The sequence below is a fragment of the Triturus cristatus genome, chromosome 3_2 (genome assembly GCF_964204655.1).
Source record: "Triturus cristatus chromosome 3_2, aTriCri1.1, whole genome shotgun sequence".
NCBI lineage: Eukaryota > Metazoa > Chordata > Amphibia > Caudata > Salamandridae > Triturus > Triturus cristatus.
The window spans coordinates 683,357,187-683,381,222 of NC_140584.1; the positions used below are offsets into that span (position 1 = coordinate 683,357,187).

The 24,036-nt window shown below is 48.5% G+C and overlaps 1 protein-coding gene across 7 annotated transcripts in view; it reads left to right on the plus strand.

Annotated features, from left to right (window-relative positions):
• Nucleotides 1-24,036, plus strand: part of TBCCD1 (TBCC domain containing 1) — a 281,536-nt gene that overhangs the window by 6,008 nt on the left and 251,492 nt on the right. For all 7 annotated transcript variants that reach the window (XM_085648714.1, XM_085648713.1, XM_085648712.1 and 4 more), the window contains exon 2: nt 22,830-23,218. In XM_085648714.1, coding sequence (XP_085504840.1) covers nt 22,859-23,218 — 360 coding nt within the window. In that variant the 5' untranslated portion in view covers nt 22,830-22,858. The remainder of the gene's footprint in view (nt 1-22,829; nt 23,219-24,036) is intronic.

A 24,036-nucleotide genomic window follows, 5' to 3' on the forward strand; every position in this document is an offset into this window, starting at 1 on the left:
CCCAGCATCCCCATTGATCGGACTGACTTTTAACCACTCTACAGTTAAACCTCTTATCTTTTAAAATAGCCACTCCTTTTATGGATACTGTTTGAGTAGCACAAATAATAATATCGTATCCTAAGTGCGTCAGCATATTTCGATCTTTGTAAGCAAGATGTGTTTCCGTTAGAACAACCAATTGAGGCTGATACATTCGCAGCTCTTCACGGACTAACTGTCGCTTAGTTGTGCTATTGAGATCAGCCACGTTACAGGCCATACAATTAATCCAATTCATGAATAGTTTCTGACCTTTGAGTAGGCCCCCTTCTGCTGCCTCTAATGTCCCCTAAAGAATAATGTCTGCTATTATGTTGCCTGCTAATCCAGCAAAAAAGAGTTAAAAACCAACCCCTTACCCTAAACCCAAAGTGCCCTAGTGAGGATGATTTTTTTGCCCTGTATTCCCACCCTTGCCCTTTTCACTCCCCATCAAATTCTGATGGCCACCCAGCACCCTGTCCCTTAGAAGAACACTCCCCCCTATTGACAGCTGCCGCTGGAAAGGCAGCCCTGCAGAGCCACAGCCCAGATGGCCATCCCCACACCCTTTTGTTCTATATCAATAAATCCACCTTTTTTTTTTCTTTATAATATTATTGAAAAAAAATAATGTTTTTATAGATAGCACTTAATTCAGATTTTTGCTAAAGAAAATTCGTAGAAAAACCAGAGCTTGAAATCAGCATCAAGAGAAGAAAAAAGACCATGACAGATTAATTCAAGGAAAAAAAACACAGAAATCCCCACGGGCTAATTAGGCTCTTAATACATATCTATAGATACCATAACACACCAGGACCCTGATCTATCTCTTCTCCGCAGCTTCTGCTTGCCACTTGGCCACTACCTGACTTGTTTCCTTTTCTTCCAGAAAGAAATAAGTGTGGCTATCTTTAAGAACTTTTAGACGTACGGGTTCTTGTAGGAAAGCCTGAGCTCCGAGGGCTTTTATGGCATCTATAAATTGACGTAGTCTCCAGCGTCTGTCCATTGTAGCTTTACTTGGGTCTGATCTTACAAAAAAAGTAACTGATTCAGCTGAGACTGGAGAATTAGGTCGTGCTTTCATTGCCACTGCCTGTCTCGGTAGAAAATTTCCTAAATAAATCAGAAATGGACGAGGGTATTGGCTCCCCTTATTCCTCTGGACTGGTGGTAGTCTATGAACCCTGTGCAGTTGAGAGTCCCAGTCCCAGTCAGAGAGATCAGGAAAGGCCCTTTGGAGTAGTTGAACCATATAACCCCTCGGTTCCGCCCCCTCTGGGATACCAAAAAGCCTAAGATTTTGTCGGCGCTGACGATTTTCCATGTCCTCCAGCTTAATCTGTATGCCTGATATCTGGTCTCGTGCTTCTTTGCAAGAAAATCTGTAAGTGCTGACAGTTCTTCAGTAACCATAACTCTCTGCTGCAGCTCTGAGATATCTTGGGTTAGCCCTCCAAATTTTTCTGCCATTTCCTGCAGAGACTGTCCCATTCTACTATTATCTTCTCGGACCTGCATATAATGTTGTTGCGCCTCCTGCCTTTGCTCATTTAAGGACTGTAGTATCAGGCAGAGTGGTGGTGTCAGCGCTTCTTGGCTACCTGTTGCTCCTTCCCCCAGTTGAGCCTTCCCCTGGGTGGCATGAGTTCCTTCTGTAACATGTACATTTCCATGGACTGGGAGTGTAGATTGCAACCCATCCGGGACCCCCAGCTTGGAGCTATCCTCCACTACTATGGGTGAAGGGTGGGCCTTCGTTACGTGCCCTCAATTGGGCTAGTACCCGAGTCGTAATGCCATAGTCTTCACGCCTCCCTTCGCTTGCACCCATTTCCGCAGAGGGCTATTATCACAGATGACTTTCCCTCGTGGGGGTACCATGTTCTGCACGGCAGATGCTTTTTTTGTCCTATTTTTAGCTTTCCCTTTCCCTTTTTTACTCATAGGTAATTTGCCCACAGCCTGTGCGGAAAGTTCCGTTAGCTCTTCAACATCATCGAATGAACCCCACTCGTTGCCTTCACCTTCCTCTGAGATGCCATCTATAGCAACGCAAACCTTCGCACCTAATTCCGCCACCGCATTAGCCAATATAACAGAACGATACTCTCCTTGAGTTGACGGGCTTAAATTGCTGGATGTATCAAGCGAGTTGATAAAGTTAGTTGCATTGGGTGGGCTCTTGTCGAACCTCTCAGGCGTACACATAGACTGAGTTAGCATTGAGGACTCTGTTATACAGCCTCCAAACCCATCTCCGCCATCCATATTGAACATATTACCACGGCTTTTGGCTCTGTACGCCGCTGAAACTGTATGATTAGAAATAATAGCAGCATGGTCGGTAGTGGCGCTGTTGCAGTCGGGGATTACCGCCAACAGAGCCTCTGCAACCTTGTTGCCAGAGAAGTACTTTCCTGAGTTACCCGCTAGAAGCTCTGGTATTTTCCCCGTTTGTAACAGACGTGAAAGTGGCTTACCAATTGCAGTGCCTGGCTTCTCCATCACGCTCGCACAATCAGATATGCCTGCCTCTCCTCCAGCGGCGTTCCTACCAGTGCGGGTGTTCCTCGAAGCTGTTTTAGGTGGCGCCATCCTTCTCCTGACCTCCGGCACTGAAGCTGTTGACGGAGCTACAGCAGAGGGCAGACCTGACCAGTCGAGCACCGTCCAGCCAACCGATCTCCAAAGGAGCAGCCGAGACGCCCACAGCAGCCGCCCGATCCTCGCCGTAGCAAGCTGCCACATTCGTTTGAGTTCCCGGTAAGGAGCACCAGGGCTGTTAACTCAGCGGTAAATACAAAAGCTGCTCTGGATGTTTTTGTTTTTCTTTAGATGCTAAGGCGTTTAGGCATTTAAGCGCTTATCTCCGTCTCCGCGTCTCTCCGGTTGCGATCCTGGGTGCGGGGAGACCCTCATTCGGCTGCTCTCCGTGGCGGCTTCAATCCGCCATCTTGGTTCTCCCGACTCTTTCCGGAAGTGAACAATTTCATGAAGGACATCTCCGTTCCTATTGTCTCTCTACACAGGACATAATTCAGATGATGTTCCCAGGATATTATTTGATGTTAATTGATCTTGTGAATGCATACTTTCACCTTCCTATGCTCCCCACCTATCTTCAATTTAGTTTGTTTTAGTTTTGTGGTACCTACACAATTATATCAGTTTCAGGTCCTGCCCTTTCGTTTAATATTAGCTTTAAGGGTTTTTACCAAGGTTCTACACCCATTATTTTAGGGACTTTAATCAGCACGGATCTAGGGTAGTTTTTTTTTTATAGGTTCCCAAATGTTATCTTTGTTAACTTTATATTTTGTATACATTTTATTTATTAGTGTTTTTAAAACGTGAAGCAATTCATGTCCTTATCTTCACATCCTTTCAACGCTGACTTTTGAACTATCTGACCCAACACCAGCAAGTATTTCCGAATGATCTTCCATCCTTCATCCCCCATAGTCATAGCAATGTTTTCCCACTCTATTCTGTTTGTGCTGCAGATATGCCCTCTTACAGGGTCTCTTAATGGCGACCACTCTCCCCATACCAGTCCATAGTGCATTCTTTACCTAACCCATACTTTCTCTTAATTTCCTTGGACATCCTCTCTCTTCAAGCACCAATTGTTCTGCTTCCATACGTGTATGTTCATGCCCGCTTGCCACATTTGTTTAGTTGGGGCTTGCTGTTTCTCCACATCCTAGCTATTTCTCTTTTAGCTATTATAAATCCCAGTGCACAGAACAACAGTTCGGACTGTGGGAGATCAATATCACTTGGTATAACCAGTATGAAAAAGTAGGGATAGGGTGACCAGATGTCCCGGATTTCCCCTGCCAGTCCTGTTATCCAGGAGACTGTCCCGACATCCCAACACTTTTCAGTTTTGTCAATACATGTCCCGGTTTTTGGGACAAAGAAAAGCCAAGTCTGCAAAGCATAATTGAAACTATGCTGTCCTCTTAGCAGGCTCCTCTAAAGTCTGAAGTGATTTAAGTTGTTATCTGTTTCTTTGAAACTGCACTTGAGGTCAGCTGCTTGCTCGTTGCAGATGGAATACAGAGTGGGGGAGGGGGACTCAGGGTGGAGGTCCTGTCGAAGCTAATGATAACGTATGTGCTGAGACTGCTGTAATTCGGTTAAGGCTCGCCTTTCCGTGCTGAAAAGAATCTTTTAAAATCACTGTATTTTACTTATTTTGCGGCGCTTGTATTTTTTATTTTAACTGATATACAATTGCCTTCATTAAGCGGTAGAAATCGCACTGTGCTTGCTGTAAAATTCTTGTAAAATCTTGCCTGTTAATTCGTCTTTGCGTTCACTCCCCGGTCCACCACAGCTGGTGCTGGTTGTGTGGAGGGAGCATTCACGCCATAATCGCTTTCCCCACTTCCTGTGGGGCACTTTCAAACCGCCATCTTGAGGAGGTGACGGTCTAGTCTTTTGACCTACTCTGCCCTGCACACTATATAATCAGGCTATGGCGCTGACGCGCACTTGATGATAACGTATGTGCTGAGACTGCTGTAATTCGATTAAGGCTCGCCTTTCCGTGCTGAAAAGAATCTTTTAAAATCACTGTATTTTACTTATTTTGCGGCGCTTGTATTTTTTATTTTAACTGATATACAATTGCCTTCATTAAGCGGTAGAAATCGCACTGTGCTTGCTGTAAAATTCTTGTAAAATCTTGCCTGTTAATTCGTCTTTGCGTTCACTCCCCGGTCCACCACAGCTGGTGCTGGTTGTGTGGAGGGAGCATTCACGCCATAATCGCTTTCCCCACTTCCTGTGGGACACTTTCAAACCGCCATCTTGAGGAGGTGGCGGTCTAGTCTTTTGACCTACTCTGCTCTGCACACTATATAATCAGGCTATGGCGCTGACGCGCACTTGATGATAACGTATGTGCTGAGACTGCTGTAATTCGATTAAGGCTCGCCTTTCCGTGCTGAAAAGAATCTTTTAAAATCACTGTATTTTACTTATTTTGCGGCGCTTGTATTTTTTATTTTAACTGATATACAATTGGCTTCATTAAGCGGTAGAAATCGCACTGTGCTTGCTGTAAAATTCTTGTACAATCTTGCCTGTTAATTCGTCTTTGCGTTCACTCCCCGGTCCACCACAGCTGGTGCTGGTTGTGTGGAGGGAGCATTCACGCCATAATCGCTTTCCCCACTTCCTGTGGGACACTTTCAAACCGCCATCTTGAGGAGGTGACGGTCTAGTCTTTTGACCTACTCTGCCCTGCACACTATATAATCAGGCTATAGCGCTGACGCGCAGCGGACGCGCGCCGCGGGCGCGCCGCGGGCGCGCCGAAGGCGCGCCCAAGGCAAGCCCGTCTGTGCCCGTCCGCGACCGTCACGCGTCCAGCGCCAGCCATGCTGCCCGATGCCCCTTAAATAAGATCATGATGTCTCGGCATCTGAAGGAACTGAACATAGATAAAAAATGCGGTCACATGTTAGAAGTGAACTATATTATGGGTCCAATAAGCTGCCTGAAATGCCAGACCCAAATAAATGTTGTTAATCCCCATTTAACGACTGACTCAGATATTACACACACTCACTCGGGATCCATCCTTGGGGGCTTAATTAATGCGCGCTCCTTAAGGAAGCATGCCCTTGATATAAATGAGTTGATTGTAGAGAATGAATTAGACCTTTTATTCATTACCGAAACTTGGTTGAGTGAAGACTGCAACCCAGATATAGTGATCGCCCTGCCGCCAGACTTCACTCTGTGTAGGCTTGACAGAGAGGAGGGCAGGGGAGGGGGAGTCGCCATCATACATAGGGAGAATATGCAGGTGAAGACTTTTACCCTCCAAGGTCTAAAAGGAGCAGAAAACATGGGCTTTTGTTGTGCCATGGGCAACTCCTTTTCATTCTCGGGGGTACTACTATATCGGCCGCCAGGCAATAGCAGTATATTCTTGGAATCCCTGGGAGACGCCCTTAGTGAGGCAGTACTTAGGTACTCAAACTTTACCCTTTTTGGTGTTGGTGACATTAATCTCCATTTGGAATGTGAAAATAGCCCGGGAGTATCATCTTTCCTAGAAATTATTTCAATTTTGGGACTTCAACAGATGGTCCAAGGTCCATCTCACGGTGGAGGACATACGCTTGGCACCGTCTGTACCAACTTAAAGTCTCTACAGATAAGCAATTTACTGCCACAGATTTGGACGGACCACAGTTTTATCCCTTCGTCTTTCCTATTCCTCAGAAAGTTAGTATGGGCATAAATGACAGTGATCGCATCCACGCTCCTAAGCGGAAATGGCTCTCATTAGCCTCTGATCCCCGCCTGACAGCTACAGCTCAAGATACAGTACCCGAACACATAGGGGAACCAGAAGAGGACTCAGACTGTCTAATTGGATCACATCCATTGGGAACAAACTGGAATCTTCTAGGGGAGGTAGTAGAATATCTAAAAGGAAGATCCACAATGATCCCTGGTTTTCCAGGGAACTAGTGGATCTCCATCTTCACAGTAAGCAACTGGAGCGTAAGTGGAGGAGGAAATATGAACCTTCCAGCCGGCTCATCTTTAAATCCTTTAGGAAGAAGTATAAGTTGGCCATTAATGCTGCAAAAAGGGAATACTTTTGCAACAAAATTACTACAGCCAAGAACAATCAAAAAGAAATATTTAAAATTGTAAAATCTTTTATTGATCCTAAAGCCCTGTATTCCACCATACCGGCGTCGGTGACACTTTGCAATGATATTGCATGTTTTTTTGAAGAGAAAGTTAAAAACATTCAAAGGAACTTTAAGACCTTTATACCAGAAGATCCTACTGATATAAGAGAACCAAACTCCAATCCAAATTCTCCAGTTCTTCCATCATTTCAAATGGCCACATTAGCTCAAACAAAAGAGGCCATTTTAGCCTGTAAATCAGGCTCACCCTTGGATGTATGTCCCTCAACTTTTCTACATCGCATAATCGAGGTGGTCAACCCAATCATCAATGGTATAGTGAACTCTTCCCTTGCCTTGGGTATTGTTCCCAGAGATTGGAAATTTGCCGTTGTCAAACCGTTAAAAAAAAAACAGAATGTAGAGCCCTCAATCTTATCAAACTACAGGCCTATCTCTCTCCTCCCTATCTTGGGGAAGATCACTGAGAAAATAGTATGTCAGCAACTTGCCAGCTTTACTGAATCCGCAGCTATCCTCCATCCTCGACAGTCGGGTTTTCGTCCCAAAACTCGACAGAATCAGCCCTTCTCGAGATATCGGACACCCTGAAATTCATCTTGGACAGTGGCAGGAAGGCAGTCCTGATTCTTTTGGATTTGTCTGCCGCGTTTGATACCATCTCCCATGATATCCTGATTGCCAGATTAAGATCAGGCGGCATCACAAACCGAGCATTGGACTGGATAACATCATTCCTGTCTAACAGGAGACAGGTCATCTCCCTGGGATCCTGTATGTCATCTGAACGCACTGTCTCCACGGGTGTCCCACAGGGGGCCTCTATCAGCCCCCTGTTGTTTAACATATACATGGCTCCACTGATCTCATTGATCTCTTCCTTTGGAATTGAGACAACATCCTATGCCGACGATACCCAACTCATTCTGTCTTTGGAGGATGGATCAACATCAGCAGAAGAGAATTTTAAAGCTTGTTTCTCAGCGATCATTAAATGGATGTCTAACAATCATCTCTGCTGTAACACCGACAAAACAGAGATTCTTCCCATAGGTAAAAACAATACATTTCAACCCAAAGACTGGTGGCCAGAGAATATCGCAGCCCCTCCATCAACTGTTGAGGTTGCCAGAAATCTGGGAGTTTTCTTCGACTCCTCACTCTCTTTTAAGCCACATGTCCTAAAACTAACGGGGATCTGTTCCGGTTACATTCGTACGCTGAAAAAATTCTTCAGTCTTATTCCATCAGCAGCAAGAAAAACGGTTATAGTGGCCCTTATACTGTCACGGTTGGACTACTGTAACAGCCTTCTTGTAGGGACCAATAAATCCTCCCTGAGAAGGCTTCAGGTGGTCCAACACGCAGCTGCTAGACTGGCTTTGGGACTCCCCCGCAAATCTTCGGCCTCAGGGGCTTTGAAGATTTTGCATTGGCTCTCAATTCCTAAAAGAATCCTTTTCAAACTTCTATTGACAACCTTCAGAGCGGTACGAGGAGTGGGCCCGGCCTATCTCTCCGCCAGATTTAAACCTTACATCGCGTCTAGAACATTACGATCTAGTTCGGCCAATCTGTTAACAATAGGTAGGTTTAAACTGTCATCAAAAGGAGGGAAGTCAGCAACGATACTGGGAGCAAAAGCCTGGAATCATATGCCAAAGGAACTGAGGGCAATCCAACGGGAAGATCTGTTTAGACGGGCCCTGAAGACTTGGATCTTTGGTTTATCAGATACCGCCTCCCTTGCCTTCATTTAGACTGTACAGTAAGCAGCTAGTAACGTTATCTATAAGCGCCAGGAGGCTCCGTCAGGAGTGACAGTTGCGCTATATAAACCTTCCTTTTCATTTCATTTCAATGTTACGTGTGTGAGAGTGTGTGTATATATAGGTATATGTGTGTTTCAATGCCCTACCTATTCTGAAGTGTCAGCTTTTGTTGTGGTATATTCTATGTAGAATTTGTAACTTAATAAATGTCAGTCTTGTGTTTTTTTTGCTACTTTAGGGTGCATTAAAGCAGCTTCCCAATGAATGTCTAAGATCCCTCTCCCAGGTCCTCCTAAGTTTCGGTAGGCTGTCAGGTTCTTTTTTTTTTTTAACTTTATTTTTCCAATTTGTATTAACAACACAGTGGGTGAACAAGTGTGCATGGCACCCCCACTTCAAAGCAATCTTAATATACCACAAAGACCATCGACACATGGGATTCAGACAATTACATACACCAGTAAACATGTACATATATATGCCAGTGGGACTTATACATAGCAGTTTTATGATCTATCGCTCTCTTCACCGGTCGACCCGTCTTGCTAAAACCAGGGTTAATTGCAGCAATTTATACACCATCTTACGCTTTTTGGGTCTCCATACTTGTCCCAACAGATGATGTATTGGAGTAGCCTCCTCTCAAAGGCCAGTTCCCACCTTCATTTGTTCAAGCACATGTAGCCAGTACTGGTGTACCTCTGTGCACCCCTATGCTAGATGAAGGAAATCTGCTCCTTTCCTATTACATCTGGTACAGGCGTTAGAGCGGCTCGGGTCTATGCTATTCAGTCTCCCCGGTGTCAAATACACACGATGCAGGAAGTTGAAGTGTATTAGCTTAAAACCTGCATTACAGGACACTGTGTGTGTTGGGGCGCATGCTGCTTTTCATGTCTTGTCTTCCAAGGGCGTCTGTAGGTCTCCATCCCATGCAATGTGTCCCCTGGGAGAAGGTGCTTGTGAATTCGCCCTTATGGCCTTGTACAACAATGAAATCAGTCAACGCCCACCCCGCAAGTGAGCAAGATATCAAGCGTTCTGGTTGTCTGAGGGGCATTTGGGTATGTAGGCCATGTTACTCTGGCCAACTCTGAGAAGCCGGCATGTTGCAGATACTTCCCACGTCCTAAGCCGAACCCCCCACAAGCCTTTTCATATGCAATAAAGGTTTCATTGGGGTACAGATCTGCCACAACCTTACATCCGCCCTCTCTCCAGGTCCAAAACACCATGTTTTTTTTATCATTTTACGCACTGGTGCTAGAACCCAGATATTCAACTCCGGGTGAAATGGTGCATGCCTAAGTATTCTCTCCACAAACTTCTGCCATATAGAGATGCGGTCTGTTTAATCACATACAGCAACTCTCTTCGTATTGCCTTGTAAGCACCTGCAAGGCTACCCTCCTTCGCTAGCCCGCCCAGTACAAGGACCCCAGCACTGAGTTCAGTTGCCTAAAGACCACCATGAGTACGCCACATAATGAGTTCTGAAGCACATATAAGCATCGAGGCAGGACAACCATTTTGGCGACCGTAACTCTGCCCACGAGAGATAGTGGCAGGGTGTTCCAGAAGGTCACCGAGCGCCTCAGGGATTCAAGCACTCTAGTTGCATTTAATTGCAATAATTGTGCGTCTCCGTGCGCTTCCTGTTTACCCGGTCTCCCAGCGCAACCCTAGTATCGGAAGATCTTCCAGAGGTCGCGCGGCCAGCCCCACCAACGAAAAAATCAAAGACTTATGCCTGTTAAGGTGCAGACCTGAATATTCAGTGAACTCGTCCAACAGCTGCAGGAGTTTGGGGATCGCGACTCGGCGGGGGTTCGGAGGGACGCAACATAGAACAATGCATCGTCCGCAAATAGGGACACTAAATGAGTGACATTCCCCACCGTATTCCCCATTGTTCAAGATTCCGCCTGATCCATACCACCAACAGCTCAATGACCAGGGCGAATAGCAGGGGCGACAGTGGGCAGCCCTGTCATGTTCCTCGCTTCAGTGTCCAGTTCACCGACCAAAATTGTCCTACTCATACCCGGACACTCGGGTCTATATATAAGAGTTTGAACCATTTGCGAAACTGCGGACCGAATCCAGACACTCTCAACACCTCCTGAAGATTACCCCAATCCACAGTGTCGTATGCTGTTTCGAGTTCGATGGAAACTAAAGCCAATTCATCTTTTTCATGTTGTTTTTCATGTATGACATGTGTAAGGTGCCGTAAATTCAGGCCCGTGCTACGACCTGGGATAAACCCACACTGGTCCTTATGAACAAGATAGTTCATATGCAGAGCTAATGGCTTTGCCAGCACCCTTGCATAATATTTGGATATCCAAATTTATCAGTTTGTAGAAGGGGTTGTACCAGCCTATCTGAGTAAGCCTGGTAGAACTCGATTAGGAAACCATCTCCCCCGGAGCTTTGGCTCTAGGTATTTTGGTTAGCGCCTCAAGTACCTCCTCTGCAGGTAGTTGCGTCTCTAGTTCCTTTTGGGCCTCCGGTGTGAGCCTCGTTAGTTAAAGCCCTTCTAGGAATGGGGCATAACGCTGAGCCAGGGCTGCTGGAGCTGCAGAATACACCTTCTGTAGGTGCTGTTGGAGCACTTCCAATATTTCCTGTCTGGAAAATATCATATTGTCCGCTGAATTACGTATGCATGTCGTCATCGGGGGTGGCGGGGACAGTTTCCTGCGCAATATCCAGGCCAACAGGTGCTCTGTCTTATCTCCTTCAGCATGTAGACTCTGGCGGTATTGAGTAAGTGTGTATTTGTCCAGCCTGTCCCACATGTAGCTGAACTGCTCACGTAGTGTGTGCTCCTGAACATCTGTGGCAGGCAGCCCCTTTGTGTTTGTCTGTAGTTCCGCTAACACATCCTCCCTGTCGCGCAACTCTCGCCACAACTGTCGTCTTACTCCACACGTCAGTCCCATTCCCACACCGCGTACTACTGCCTTCATAGCTTCCCACTGTCCCCCTACTGCCTGTGGTGTTCCAGTTATGTTTCATGTAATCTGAAAGCGACCTAGAAAGCGATGCCTTGCCCTCTTGATCTTCTAGCTTCTCAGGGGGTATTTACTGGTGACGGGGCATCTGATTTTTTGTTTTCCACTGCACTGCGCAGAACACTGGGGCATGATCTGACAAGAATCTAGCCGGGTGGGTTATCTCAACAGCCAGAAGAGTGGGGTTTTCGGTCACTAAGATCCTATCTAACCTGCTATGTGTCGTGTTCCGCGGCGCTTGCCGTATCCCCGCCAACGCACACACACAAACGCCGGGAGACTCACTTCCGGTTGGAGGTCGAGTCCCGGACTAGTCTTTTGCAGCACACGAGAGGTCGCAGAAGCACTTCCGGGGGAAACGCTTAAACTTCGCGTTTCCCGCCGGCTCCGTGCTTCGGATTCTCCTGGATTCCCCAGTGACGTCAGTGCTGTTCCCGGAGCCGAGTCGCGTCTAGGAAACCCTGGTGTCTTCCACGCCGAGGCGCACCGGTTGACCCTCCTCGCCGCGCTAGAGCGCACATCGAGGTATTGAACCTCCCCCGACTTCTGAGTCTTTGATTCCATAGCGCAGGAGCGCTTGTGGGATTACCTTGCTTTGATTCCATAGCGCAGGAGCGCTTGTGGGATTTCCTTGCTTTCCATAGCGCCAGAGCGCTTGTGGGATTACCTTGCTTTGATTCCATAGCGTTGGAGCGCTTGTGGGATTACCTTGCTTTCCATAGCCCCGGAGCGCTTGTGGGATTACTTTGCTTTCCATATCGCCGGAGCGCTTGTAGGATTACTTTGTTTCCATAGCACAAGAGCGCTTGTGGGGTTACTTTGATTTTCATAGCGCAGGAGCGCTGCAATGGGGAATAACTCCACAGAGCTGGAGCCTTGTTCTTAACCAACCATTGCCTTTCAGGGATGCCACTGTTTTAGCTTGCCTAATTGTTTCAGCAAGATTGCGCAGGAGCGCCATTGCTCATGGTTTTGACTTTTTCTTTTGGCACGTTGCGCAGGAGCGCGTTCCTTTGGTTTCACTGAGGTGTCCGTGTTCTGGAGCACCTCGCCTGGATTAGCCTTCTTTGGAGCAGCGCAGATTCTGGGTGCCGTGGTCCACAGAAGCATTGAGGGCACCGAGATCCCCCACACACCAAGCCACTACGTCCTTTCTGGCTCCCTTCCCTGCGTCCATCTCATCCCTGCTGGGTCCTACTGTCCACGAGGGTCAGGTTGGTACAGGGACGGTTGCTCTTGTCGTCTCTGCGGAATTGCTTCACAAGCAGCGGTAAGTCTTGTGAGGCATCTGACAGAATCCGAAGCCCACGATAATTATTCCACCCAGACGACATGGGCGACCCGGAGGTTACATTACAGGACATAGCAGTCATGTTGGCTGCCATGCAAGCCGAGAACCTCAATTTACGCCATGATATCACTGCCCTACAGGGCCAAATGGCATCCGGGGTTACCAGTCATTGGGGAACCACCCCTAGCCCCAGAGTCTTACAAGAAGGTCTGTTGAGGCAGCCTACATTTACCTTTCGGGGGTCCTCTACTGCCACCAATCCGAATACCGCCATACAAGTGGTCACGCCCCATTCTGTACAGCTGGCACCACCTGAACGCTTCTACGGTGACAGCACCAAGTACGGCATATTCATCCATCAATGCCACCTGCATTTCATGGCTAGAACCGCGGCTTTTCCCGACGATGCATCCAAAGTCGCCTACATTCTGTCATACATGGGAGGGGACGCCGCTCAGTGGTCCATTGCATTGGTAGAAAACGACGACCCCATGCTCCACCACCTGCCGACGTTTAAGGAAGCCATGCAGCGTATGTTCGCTCGTCACACCTTTGTGCAAGCAGCAGACAATGAGTTGCTCAACCTAAAACAAGGCAACCAAGACTTGCTTCACTATATCACCATGTACAGCAGGCTTGTTATCGAGGCCCATTGGCCTGAGGAGAAGAATGTATCAGTGTTCTATCTGTGATTGCGCAATGTTCTAAAGGATCTCATCTCACATTTACCCAATCCGCCTGACGAAATAGGTCCCTTCATTGATTTGGTGGTGAAAATGAATTTCCGACTACAAGAAAGAGGGACTGAGAAGGGAAAAGGCAGTGACAACCGTTTCTTGTCCTTTGGGGACAAGGGTATCGAAAAGGCCAAAAACGAATCCACTCCCCAGGGCGAGGCTCCTGAACCCATGCAAATCGGGGGCATCAGAGGACCCTTGACTAGCCAAGAAAGAGAAAAAAGGAGGAAGCAGAACTAATGCCTATACTGTGGAAAAAGCGGTCACTTCATCAGGGAATGTCCGGTGAAACCAACAAAACCTCGGGGCAGAAGGCCTTTTGCGTTGCCCATCACCAAAGGCGACAAGTCGGAAAACGAGACAACCCAGTAGACAAAGGGATCCGTCCTCTGGGTTCTTCATCTTGCTCCTCAGCGATCCCTGCTGTATTCGATGGCAGTCACCACGTAGGGGTAGAAGTATCCTTACAGAATCAGGCGGGCAGATCCTGGTTGGTAACCGCTATGTTGGATTCCGGTGTGACAGGCAGCTTTATTGACACCGTTTTTTTACGTGCCTTGGGTATAAACACAGTGTCAAAAGCACAACCCGAAACAGTCAAGGCTGTTGATGGAACGGACCTGACTTCCGGCCCTATCAGGCAGCGAACCGAGAACATGACTATGTCCTTTGAGAACCACCACGCCGAGTCCATCTGCTTTGACGTCATCGACGCCCCTCAATTCAAGGTTATTCTCGGATTGCCGTGGTTGGTGAAGCATAATCCCCGCATCGATTGGGTGTCCAGACTCATACACCTGGATTCGGAACACTGCTGTGGGACCTGTTATGCGAAGGACGACCTTATGGGGGTCCGCTCCATGCAAGCAAGATAGCTGCCCTTACAAGGCATGGGGATGGTTTCCCAAGCAGCTATACCGGAGGAATATCAGGACCTAGCGGAAGTGTTCGACAAGAAGGGAGCCAACACCCTGCCACCACATCGGTCGTTCGATTGCCGAATAGGTCTGATCCCCGGCTCCACGTTGCCATGCAGCAGGATCTATTCACTCACGGAAAAGGAGAACATCCACCTACGATCTTATTTGGACGAGTTTCTGGACAACGGTTTTATTCGTCATTCCAGGTCTCCGGTGTCCGCTCCTCTCTTCTTCGTATCGAAGAAGGAAGGTGATCTGAGGACCTGTATAGACTTTCGGGTTGATGAACGCCATCACCGTGAAAAACCGGTACCCACTACCATTGCTCTCCAATCTCCTGGATCAGGTAAAAGACGCCTCAGTTTACACCAAGCTCGACCTGCGGGGTGCTTACCATCTTGTCAGAGTCCGAAAGGGTGACGAATGGAAGACTGCCTTCCGGACGAAATTCGGTCTGTTCGAGTACCAGGTCATGCCTTTCGGACTCTGTAACGCCCCCGCAGCGTTCCAGTTCTTCATCGACGAGGTGTTAAGAGGCTACATAGACGTGTTCTGTATTGTCTACATAGACGACATCCTGATATACTCACAGACCATAGCAGAACACGTGCAGCACGTGCGTTCCGTCCTTCAGCGGCTGGAAAGACATCGTTTGTACGTGAAACTGGAGAAGAGCGTTTTCCACGTCACCTCTGTTGAGTTCCTGGGGCACATCATCACTCCGGCAGGCATCCAAATGGACAACAAAAAGGTAGAAGCCATCTTATCCTGGCCTCCTCCGGAGTCCGTAAAGGGGGTCCAAAGGATTCTAGTACCGCCAACTACTACCGTAGATTTATCACAGGCTTCTCCGAGATGGTGGCTCCTATTACACGCTTGCTGCGCAAAGGGGTGCGTTTTGGTTGGGATCAGAAAGCAGACAACGCCTTCCAAGAACTGAAAAGGCGTTTCACCATAGCCCCGGTTCTGGTGCATCCGGATACCGAGCAGCCCTTCATAGTGGAGGCAGACGCCTCTAAGGACGACATAGGGGGCGTGTTGTCCCAACGAAGCACCAGCACAGGACAGCTGCATCCGGTGGCCTTTTACTCCCAAAAACTCCAACCAGCTGAACGTAACTACATAGTGTCCGACAGGGAGCTCCTAGCAATCAAGACAGCGTTCGAGGAATGGCGCCACTTCCTAAAAGACGCCAAACACACAGTAACCATCTACACAGACCACAGGAACCTCCAGTTTCTACGATCAGCCCGTGCCCTCACCGCCCGACAGCTCCGATGGACCCTATTCTTCAATGAATACAACTTCGTGATCACGTTCCGACCCGGGAAAGAAAACGCCAAAGCAGACGCCCTTTCACGGCTAGACGAATCCGACGAGGAGGCCGAAAACGCCGAGCCTGTTCCCATAATCTCGGAGAAACACTTCCAGGGCGTAGTAGCATCCTCGGACTTCATGACTCAGGTGAAAAACGACACGAAGCAATCTGATCCAGGTGTCCTGGCAGAGGGACACGAAGGGGTGACTTGTGTGGATGGGTTGTTGTTTCGGGGAGAACGGTTGTACCTACCTAGGGTGCCCTGTCAGCAAAAAGCAGTCCGCATGTGCCACGATCATGTCCTCTCCGGCCACCCTGGCTATCACAAGACGCTTGAGCTCGTGACAGTTTTGGTGGCCGACAATGGTGATCAACACGAGAAACCATGTAACCAACTGTGCCATTTGTCTGTTGGGGAAGAACAGTTCAGAGCCCCCTGTTGGTCTGCTGCGTTCCATCCCTGTGCCACCGTGTCCGTGGCACACCATCTCCATGGATTTCGTGGTGGAACTCCCTCTCACCAAGACAGGGCACACCACGGTTCTCACCATAGTCGACCACCTCTCCAAGATGGCACATTTCGTACCCTTGGCGAAAGTGCCCACAGTTGCGGAATTGGCCTTGATCTTTGTGCACGAAGTGGTTCACCTCCATGGCATTCCGTCGGTGGTTATAACGGACCGGGGATCGCAGTTCGTGTCCCGCTTCTGGAAGGAGGTATGCAGGATCCTCGAGATGGACGTGCGCCTGTCCTCAGCGTACAACCCCCTGACAGACGGTCAGGCCGAAAGAACAAACCACACCATGGAGCAGTACCTCCGTTGTTTGCTGCTTATGGTTGAGAAGGAATGGTCCGAGGTACTGTGGATGGCGGAATACGCGTACAACAGCAAGCATTCGGCCATCGGTATGTCCCCCTTCTTTTGTCTCCACGGCAGTCACCCTCGCACCACCGCCTGGGAGGTACCCCGGGACAGCCGGTTACCGACGGTACGTTCGTATCATGATTCCCTGCGCAGCCTCTGGCAACAAGCACGGTTCGAGTTGGCCAAAGCGAAGGACACCTACAAGGCGCATGCTGACGCACATAGACAGAAGGAGCCCGAATACCGCTTGGGTGACAGGGTGTGGCTTTCCATTCGGCACCTTAACGTGCATGGCCCCAAGAAACGGTTGCCCCGTTTTGTGGGCCCCTTTGTCATCGAGAAGGTGGTCAACCCCGTGGCTATGAGGCTCTCGCTTCCTCCGCACATGAAGATCCACCCTGTCTTTCATGTCTCCCTGCTGCGGGCGGTTCATTCTGGTAGTACTGTTCCCTCTCCTCCTTCTCCGGTGGTGGTGGAGGACCATGTTGAGTATGAGGTCAGGGCCATCTTGGGTTCTCGTCGTACCAGGGGTAAGCTATTCTACCTGGTGGACTGGAAGGGGTACGGTCCAGATGAGCGATCTTGGGAGCCTTTGTCCCATGTACGCCATACTCCCGTTCTGGTCCGTGCCTTTCATCTGAGTTACCCTCTGAGCCCTCGCCCTGCCTCCCCTGTTTGAGTACTGGGGGGGTGGGATCTGTTTTGGGAGGGGGTACTGTCGTGTTCCGCGGCGCTTGCCGTATCCCCGCCAACGCGCACACACAGAAACGCCGGGAGACTCACTTCCGGTTGGAGGTCGAGTCCCGGTCTAGTCTTTTGCAGCACACGAGAGGTCGCAGAAGCACTTCCGGGGGAAACGCTTAAACTTCGCGTTTCCCGCCGGCTCCGTGCTTCGGATTCCCCTGGATTCCCCAGTGACGTCAGTGCTGTTCCCGGAGCCGAGTCGCGTCTAGGAAACCCTGGTGTCTTCCACGCCGAGGCTCACCGGTTGACCCTCCTCGCCGCGCTGGAGCGCACATCGAGGTATTGAACCTCCCCCGACTTCTGAGTCTTTGATTACATAGCGCAGGAGCGCTTGTGGGATTACCTTGCTTTGATTCCATAGCGTTGGAGCGCTTGTGGGATGACCTTGCTTTCCATAGCGCCGGAGCGCTTGTGGGATTACTTTGCTTTCCATATCGCCGGAGCGCTTGTGGGATTACTTTGTTTCCATAGCACAGGAGCGCTTGTGGGGTTACTTTGATTTTCATAGCGCAGGAGCGCTGCAATGGGGAATAACTCCACAGAGCTGGAGCCTTGTTCTTAACCAACCATTGCCTTTCAGGGATGCCACTGTTTTAGCTTGCCTAATTGTTTCAGCAAGATTGCGCAGGAGCGCCATTGCTCATGGTTTTGACTTTTTCTTTTGGCATGTTGCACAGGAGCGCTTTCCTTTGGTTTCACTGAGGTGTCCGTGTTCTGGAGCACCTCGCCTGGATTAGCCTTCTTTGGAGCAGCGCTGATTCTGGGTGACGTGGTCCACAGAAGCATTGAGGGCACCGAGATCCCCCACACACCAAGCCACTACGTCCTTTCTGGCTCCCTTCCCTGCGTCCATCTCATCCCTGCTGGGTCCTACTGTCCACGAGGGTCAGGTGGGTACAGGGACGGGTGCTCTTGTCGTCTCTGCGGAATTGCTTCACAAGCAGCGGTAAGTCTTGTGAGGCATCTGACACTATGTGTGTCATGTGTGGGTGAATGACGTGTAGAGCCTCTGTTTCGGGTGTCGTACTTGCCAGATGTCCTGTAGCCCTAATTGCTTCATGATCTGCAATTGTCTTGTCATGCGCAGTTTAGTGCCCGTTCTGGGCGGATGTCGGTCCAGATTGGGATATATAATACAGTTCAAATCTCCCAACCACACAAGCGGTACATCCAGATCCGCCATTATAAGATCCTGCATCGCTGAATAAAAGGCAGGCTCATCTGTGTTCGAGGCATAATTGTTTAGAATGGCAATGTCACTGCCATTCCAACTGTCCTCATAGAAGCACATATCGCCCCCCACATCTGCTTCCATGTACTGGAGTGTGAACGGTGTACCCAGGGCCATGCAGACAAGCACGTCCCTAGCATATGTAGAATAGGAGGAGTGGAAAACCTGGCCCCTCCACATTTTTGCTACCTTATTCGCCCGGTGTCGTCTAAGTGCGTTTCATGTAGACATGCAAATGCTATATTGTGCCTTTTTATAACAGAGAGGAACCTATGACGTTTAGTGTAATTGCCTAGCCCCCTGACATTCCAGCATAGATATTTAACCTCCCGTGCCATGGTATCGCCACTTATTTCTCACTCTGCATGTGCCGCAGCGTTCGCTGCCCCACCTACCACTCGACTATACAACTTATAACGATCAATGAACAATAAACTGAAACTCCCCACCTCCAACCCACGGACAATACTCGCACAACTTCACAGCAGGGGCAGGTCTATAATGTTATGTCCCCCATCTACCCACCCCATTGCAGACCAGCAGTTGCACATTAATTCTATGATACCGTGGAAACTCGCGTACCACTCGCTCAGATAGCCGCCGTGTGCCCCCACCCCTGCCAGGCCCAAGCACACATGGAATTGTGACCTTTCCCTGCCATTCAAACTCCCTTCCCATGAAGAGCTTTTCCACTTCAACTCACATGTTCCTCATCCCAAACACGCTGACCAATAAACCATCCCAGGGGCATCAGCTAAATCATTGCTTTCTCATACACCCCCCCCCCCTATTGCAGACTTCTCTTCCATCAGCGTCTCAGGCAAAATGTCCGCAGTTGAGCCCACAGTCTGCTTCTCCTGACCCAGTTGAGTGGTGGCGGCTACTGGCAAGGGGTCCAAGGTTCCAGCAGCTATGTTAGCATCTATTTTCAACAATCCGTCCTCTCCCACCGTGATCCTTGGCTCCTTTTGGGTTGCTGTGTCTTGAAACCCCTCTTGGCTGGCTCGTTGTCAGGGGGCCCCCTGACAGAGTGCGTGCCCCGCCTCCGTGGTTCACTTGGGGGCAGTCCATCACCTCGAATTTCAAGCCACTCCCAGACTTCCTACAGATATTCAACAGTGGCGGCTTGCCATGGGAGTGCTGTGGGGATGGGGGAAGGGCAGGTTGGGGGGGTAGTGGAGTCCGACATATGACGGACAGGACTAAGGTAAGTAATTAAATAAATAAAACAATTTACCTTGCGCGCACTGCATCGCCAACTCTGCAATGCAGCGCTCGTAAGGTAAATTGTTTTATTTAATTACTTACCTTCCTCCTGTCTGTTGTATGTCGGACTCCACTACCCTGACCCTCCACGCTCCACCCCACCGCAGCACTTCCACGGCGAGCCGCCACTGAGATTCAAAGAAGTACGCCTTTCCCCAACACTTTCAACTTGGCTGGGTATAGGAGCATGTATTGTAGCTGTAGCTCACGCAGTTTTCGTTTGACCCCTAGGTAAGACTTCTGGAGCTCCTGAACCTGCCTAGTATAGTCCAGGTATATAGTAACTTTACTATTTTCATATTGGAGGCTTTGGTGTTCCCTGGCAGCGCGTAGGATTCAGTCTCTGTCACGGTAGTTCAGCACTTTCACTATTATTGCATGAGGTTGGGCTCCCGGAAGCGGCACCAGCGCCCTGTTGGCCCTCTCAATCGCGAGCATAGTAGACAGGCCTCTGGTGTGGAGTTCTGTACGGATCCAGTGTTCAAGGAATTGCTCGGTCGTTCCTTGTTCCGCCTTCTCCGAGATACCCAATACGCGGATGTTACTGCGCCCAGCTCACCCCTCAGCATCTTCACCCCCACCGCTGTAACGCCCTCGTGGCCATCGTCATCTGCACACTTGCTGCTTAAGTGTTGTCATTTCGCCCCGTAGTTCAACAATATCACCCTCAGCTGTTGTGACTGTGTCTGCCACCTGTCGCAGGTCTGCACGGAGCAGGTTTATGTCTATCGAGACAGTCTCTATGCGATCTTCCAATGCCTTCCTGGATCCCTGTATAGCGGCCAGCAGTTCTGCCCGGGTTGGCTCAGGGCATTCATCTTCATCCTCTGTCCCTGGTGCACCAGCCTGTCTAGTCACGTGCTGGGGGGGATGTCTTGGTGTTGTGTACTGGGTTATGGTAGTGAAACCTCCCTCCCGCATCACCTTGTCCTTACCCATATTACAGCAATGTGACTGTCCCACTGCGTCTGACTCCTGTGACCTGACTAATCAGGAGACTCCCTCCTTAGTGTCCAGTAGTTGGTTCAGTGGGCCCCAATTCCCAGCTCCGGCACTTCAAGCGCTCCGCTGCCCAGCATCTAGGATCACATTGGGAGGTACCCCCATGTCGGGGAATCTTCATGCAATTAAGTTGATGCCCAAATGAAGTTGGCGAAACGCCAAAGCGAGGCTCTCCCTGCAGCTTCACACAAGAAAGTGTAGCCTGTCCTTTCCAGTGTAGGGGGAGCCGTGTTTCAACACTACCACACCTCCCAGGGGCATATGACCACTTACTTTAGGAGATACCCATATGTCCTGTGCTATTAGTCATCCACACCAGACTCGTCAATGCCTCCAGTACTCATTTATGTTTGGCGCAGGATACACTCTATTGCCAGGCCTTGGCAGCGATGACAGGATCTGCCCGATACCTCACACCAGGTGCCCACGCAGCAGCCTGGAGCCGGTAGGGCGTCCGCACAGCTAGGAGACTCTCTTTTTCCTGCCGGTCTTAGGGTGCAGCAACAGGATTTTGCAGGATTTTCAGGTGGACGGACTGGGAGCTCAAGAGGCTCACAGCCTGTCGGCCATGCTGCTTGGCCACGCCCCGTCAGGTTTATTATTGATAAGCTTACAGTAGATCTGTGAGACCATATTGGCCTATTAAATGGCATCCCACCCTTGCATGTATTAATTATAAGTAGTTTTTATCTTTGGGCGTGTGCCAGTACATATTTCTTATATAGTTTCTCAATTGTTTTCAGTCCTGAATAATTTAATACTTCTCCAATTTTACATATGCCTAAACTGTACCACTGTTTAGAACTTGCTACTTTTCTAATTTCGCTCACATTTTTCCCTTCCATAATGGAGTCTCTAGTTATCTTCTCTTGCCAGCCTAAATATTTTGTGGATTTATCCCAAATGTCAAGAGTTGTTCGACTGGGTTCTAGCAGATAACAGTTAACTTTTACGCTCTTATGTTATGTAGGATTGGAGCGGCTGTTATGAAGAATTTTTCCCTTTGAGTCTGATCAGGGCTATTTCACTGTGATAGCTAGATTGCCTGACAAATTTTAAATTGTATTGAGTTAGGTGTGTAGTATTTGATGCAGTGCCTTGTGCGCTAGGTAGTGTGGGGTGTTTGATAAATGAGGGTGTGTTGTGCTTAGTAGTGTTCGGGTAGTGTGGAATATATTGGGATGTGTGGGCAGGTGGGATGGATGTGTGTGCGTTGGGATTCTGAAAACATTTGTTAGGGGGTTTCCTTGATGACTTGGTGTACATGGGTGGGTACTTCGATTTACAAAAGCTGTATCTGATGCACTCATCCCCAGTTTGGTCTCGATGCAATTGCAGTAGAATAGGAATGGATTGTGGTAATATGACTGATATGTGGGTTTCGATGCACTACAAAGATGGTGTGGTTTGTAAGTGCCTTGCACTCGAGAAAGAAAGAAGGCAGCAGAGAAGAACATCAGCCACGAGACTCCCAAGTAACCACTGAACAGCTGAACCTGGCTCACAAAATATAAACGGGTACAGACTGACTTTGACATTTTAAATGTCAGAAAAAGTTTCCCCATAGTATGTGTTGAAAGTTGGAGGTCATTAGTATGCACTAAGTTTGAAACTAATAAAATGAAGTATTGAATTGTGTGCGATCCTTCAAAGGTAAGCTTTCTGCCTGAAAAGCCAAAATTTACCCTTCAGTTGGCTGTGGTGTCTTGGTGACGAGGTGTGAATCTAGTGCCCGTTATCAAGGCGATTATGGATAGTGAATGTTGTATTGTCAGGTATTAAATATACAATCTGCTTTGCACAAAAGTGTATTTGAATTATAACTTTCTCAAGGTAACAATTTAACTTGTGTCAGTGGTGTCACGTAGTAAACTGTTATTTTAATGTGTCCATTTTCAGATTTGTGTTATTTTCTCTAACATAATGTCTTACACTTAACTTTTCAGATTACTGCAGGTCTGGTTCTGTTCCTTTGATGAGCATCTCGAGAAACAGTAATATGGATCCACCGAATGTCCAGTTATGGGCAAAGACAGAACCATTCCTTGTGGGAGCCCTTCAGCTGCCCCCACCATCTAAGTTCAGTCTACATTATTTGCGGAAGATGTCAACCTATGTCCGGACCCGGGCAAATGATGGCTGCTACCCACGCCTATATTGGCCCATGTGGAGGCACATAGCATGTGGGAAACTGCAGTTAGTAGAGGATTTGGCTTGGCTTTACTTCCAGGTGTTTGACAGTTTGGTGGAGAGGAATGCAGTGGATCGTCTGGAGTGGGCAGAAACTGTATCCAATTGCAAGTCTTCAGAAGAACTCGACAAGATCCGCAATAAGGTGCACACACCTTTTGTTTTCTCACAGCCTTTCTGCTAGGAAGTTGGCATACAGTGTTTTTCAGTCCTTTCCTTTCGTAGTGTCTTTCATGTCTGGTGTCTGCTGATTTACGTGAAAAGCAGAGCTGTTTTCTTTTTAGATGTGTATGAAGTCATTCTAGTATCGGAACAATTCAAAATAATGTGGCAAGTGTATACTTATTCTTTGTCGGTTTGTAAAATGTGTATGTGTGAGATCAGCTAAGTTAAGAAGAACTGACAAGGGGCCAATAATTGTATGGAATGTATGAAATTTATATAAAGTTGAAAAGCGATAGGGATATGATTTCAGTAAATACTTCTGATGTCATCTTTGTGGATTATTGAGACACTGTTTAGGTCGAGCCTAGAGTCAGTGCGCATGTGGAGTATGGAATAGAAGCCCCGCCCACTCGCCGCCCATATTTGTCATAGGCTTGTGTCATTGTCCTTCGTAAATGCTGGCTTCTGATTCGGAAATAGGCTTGATAGTCCCACCATAGTAAAGCCTTGTCTTCGTTTGTATCCTCCCATGGCTACTGGCCCTTTTACTTCAGTTGTTACACGGTACGTGTTATTTAGTCTTGTAAGCACTGTTTTCTTTATTGAGTTTCTCTTACTGCAGGCACAACATGCTTTCCCTGCAACCTCTGCCCAGCTCTCTAGATATAGTCTTCACTGCTGTCTTCCATCAACATGCTGCACATCCCCCTTCCGATTCGCAGCTTTACCCTTCCACCTATGCTGTTTATTTTAACTTTGCAATCCACCCGAAGGTATTGGAGACTTTACATAAGCACC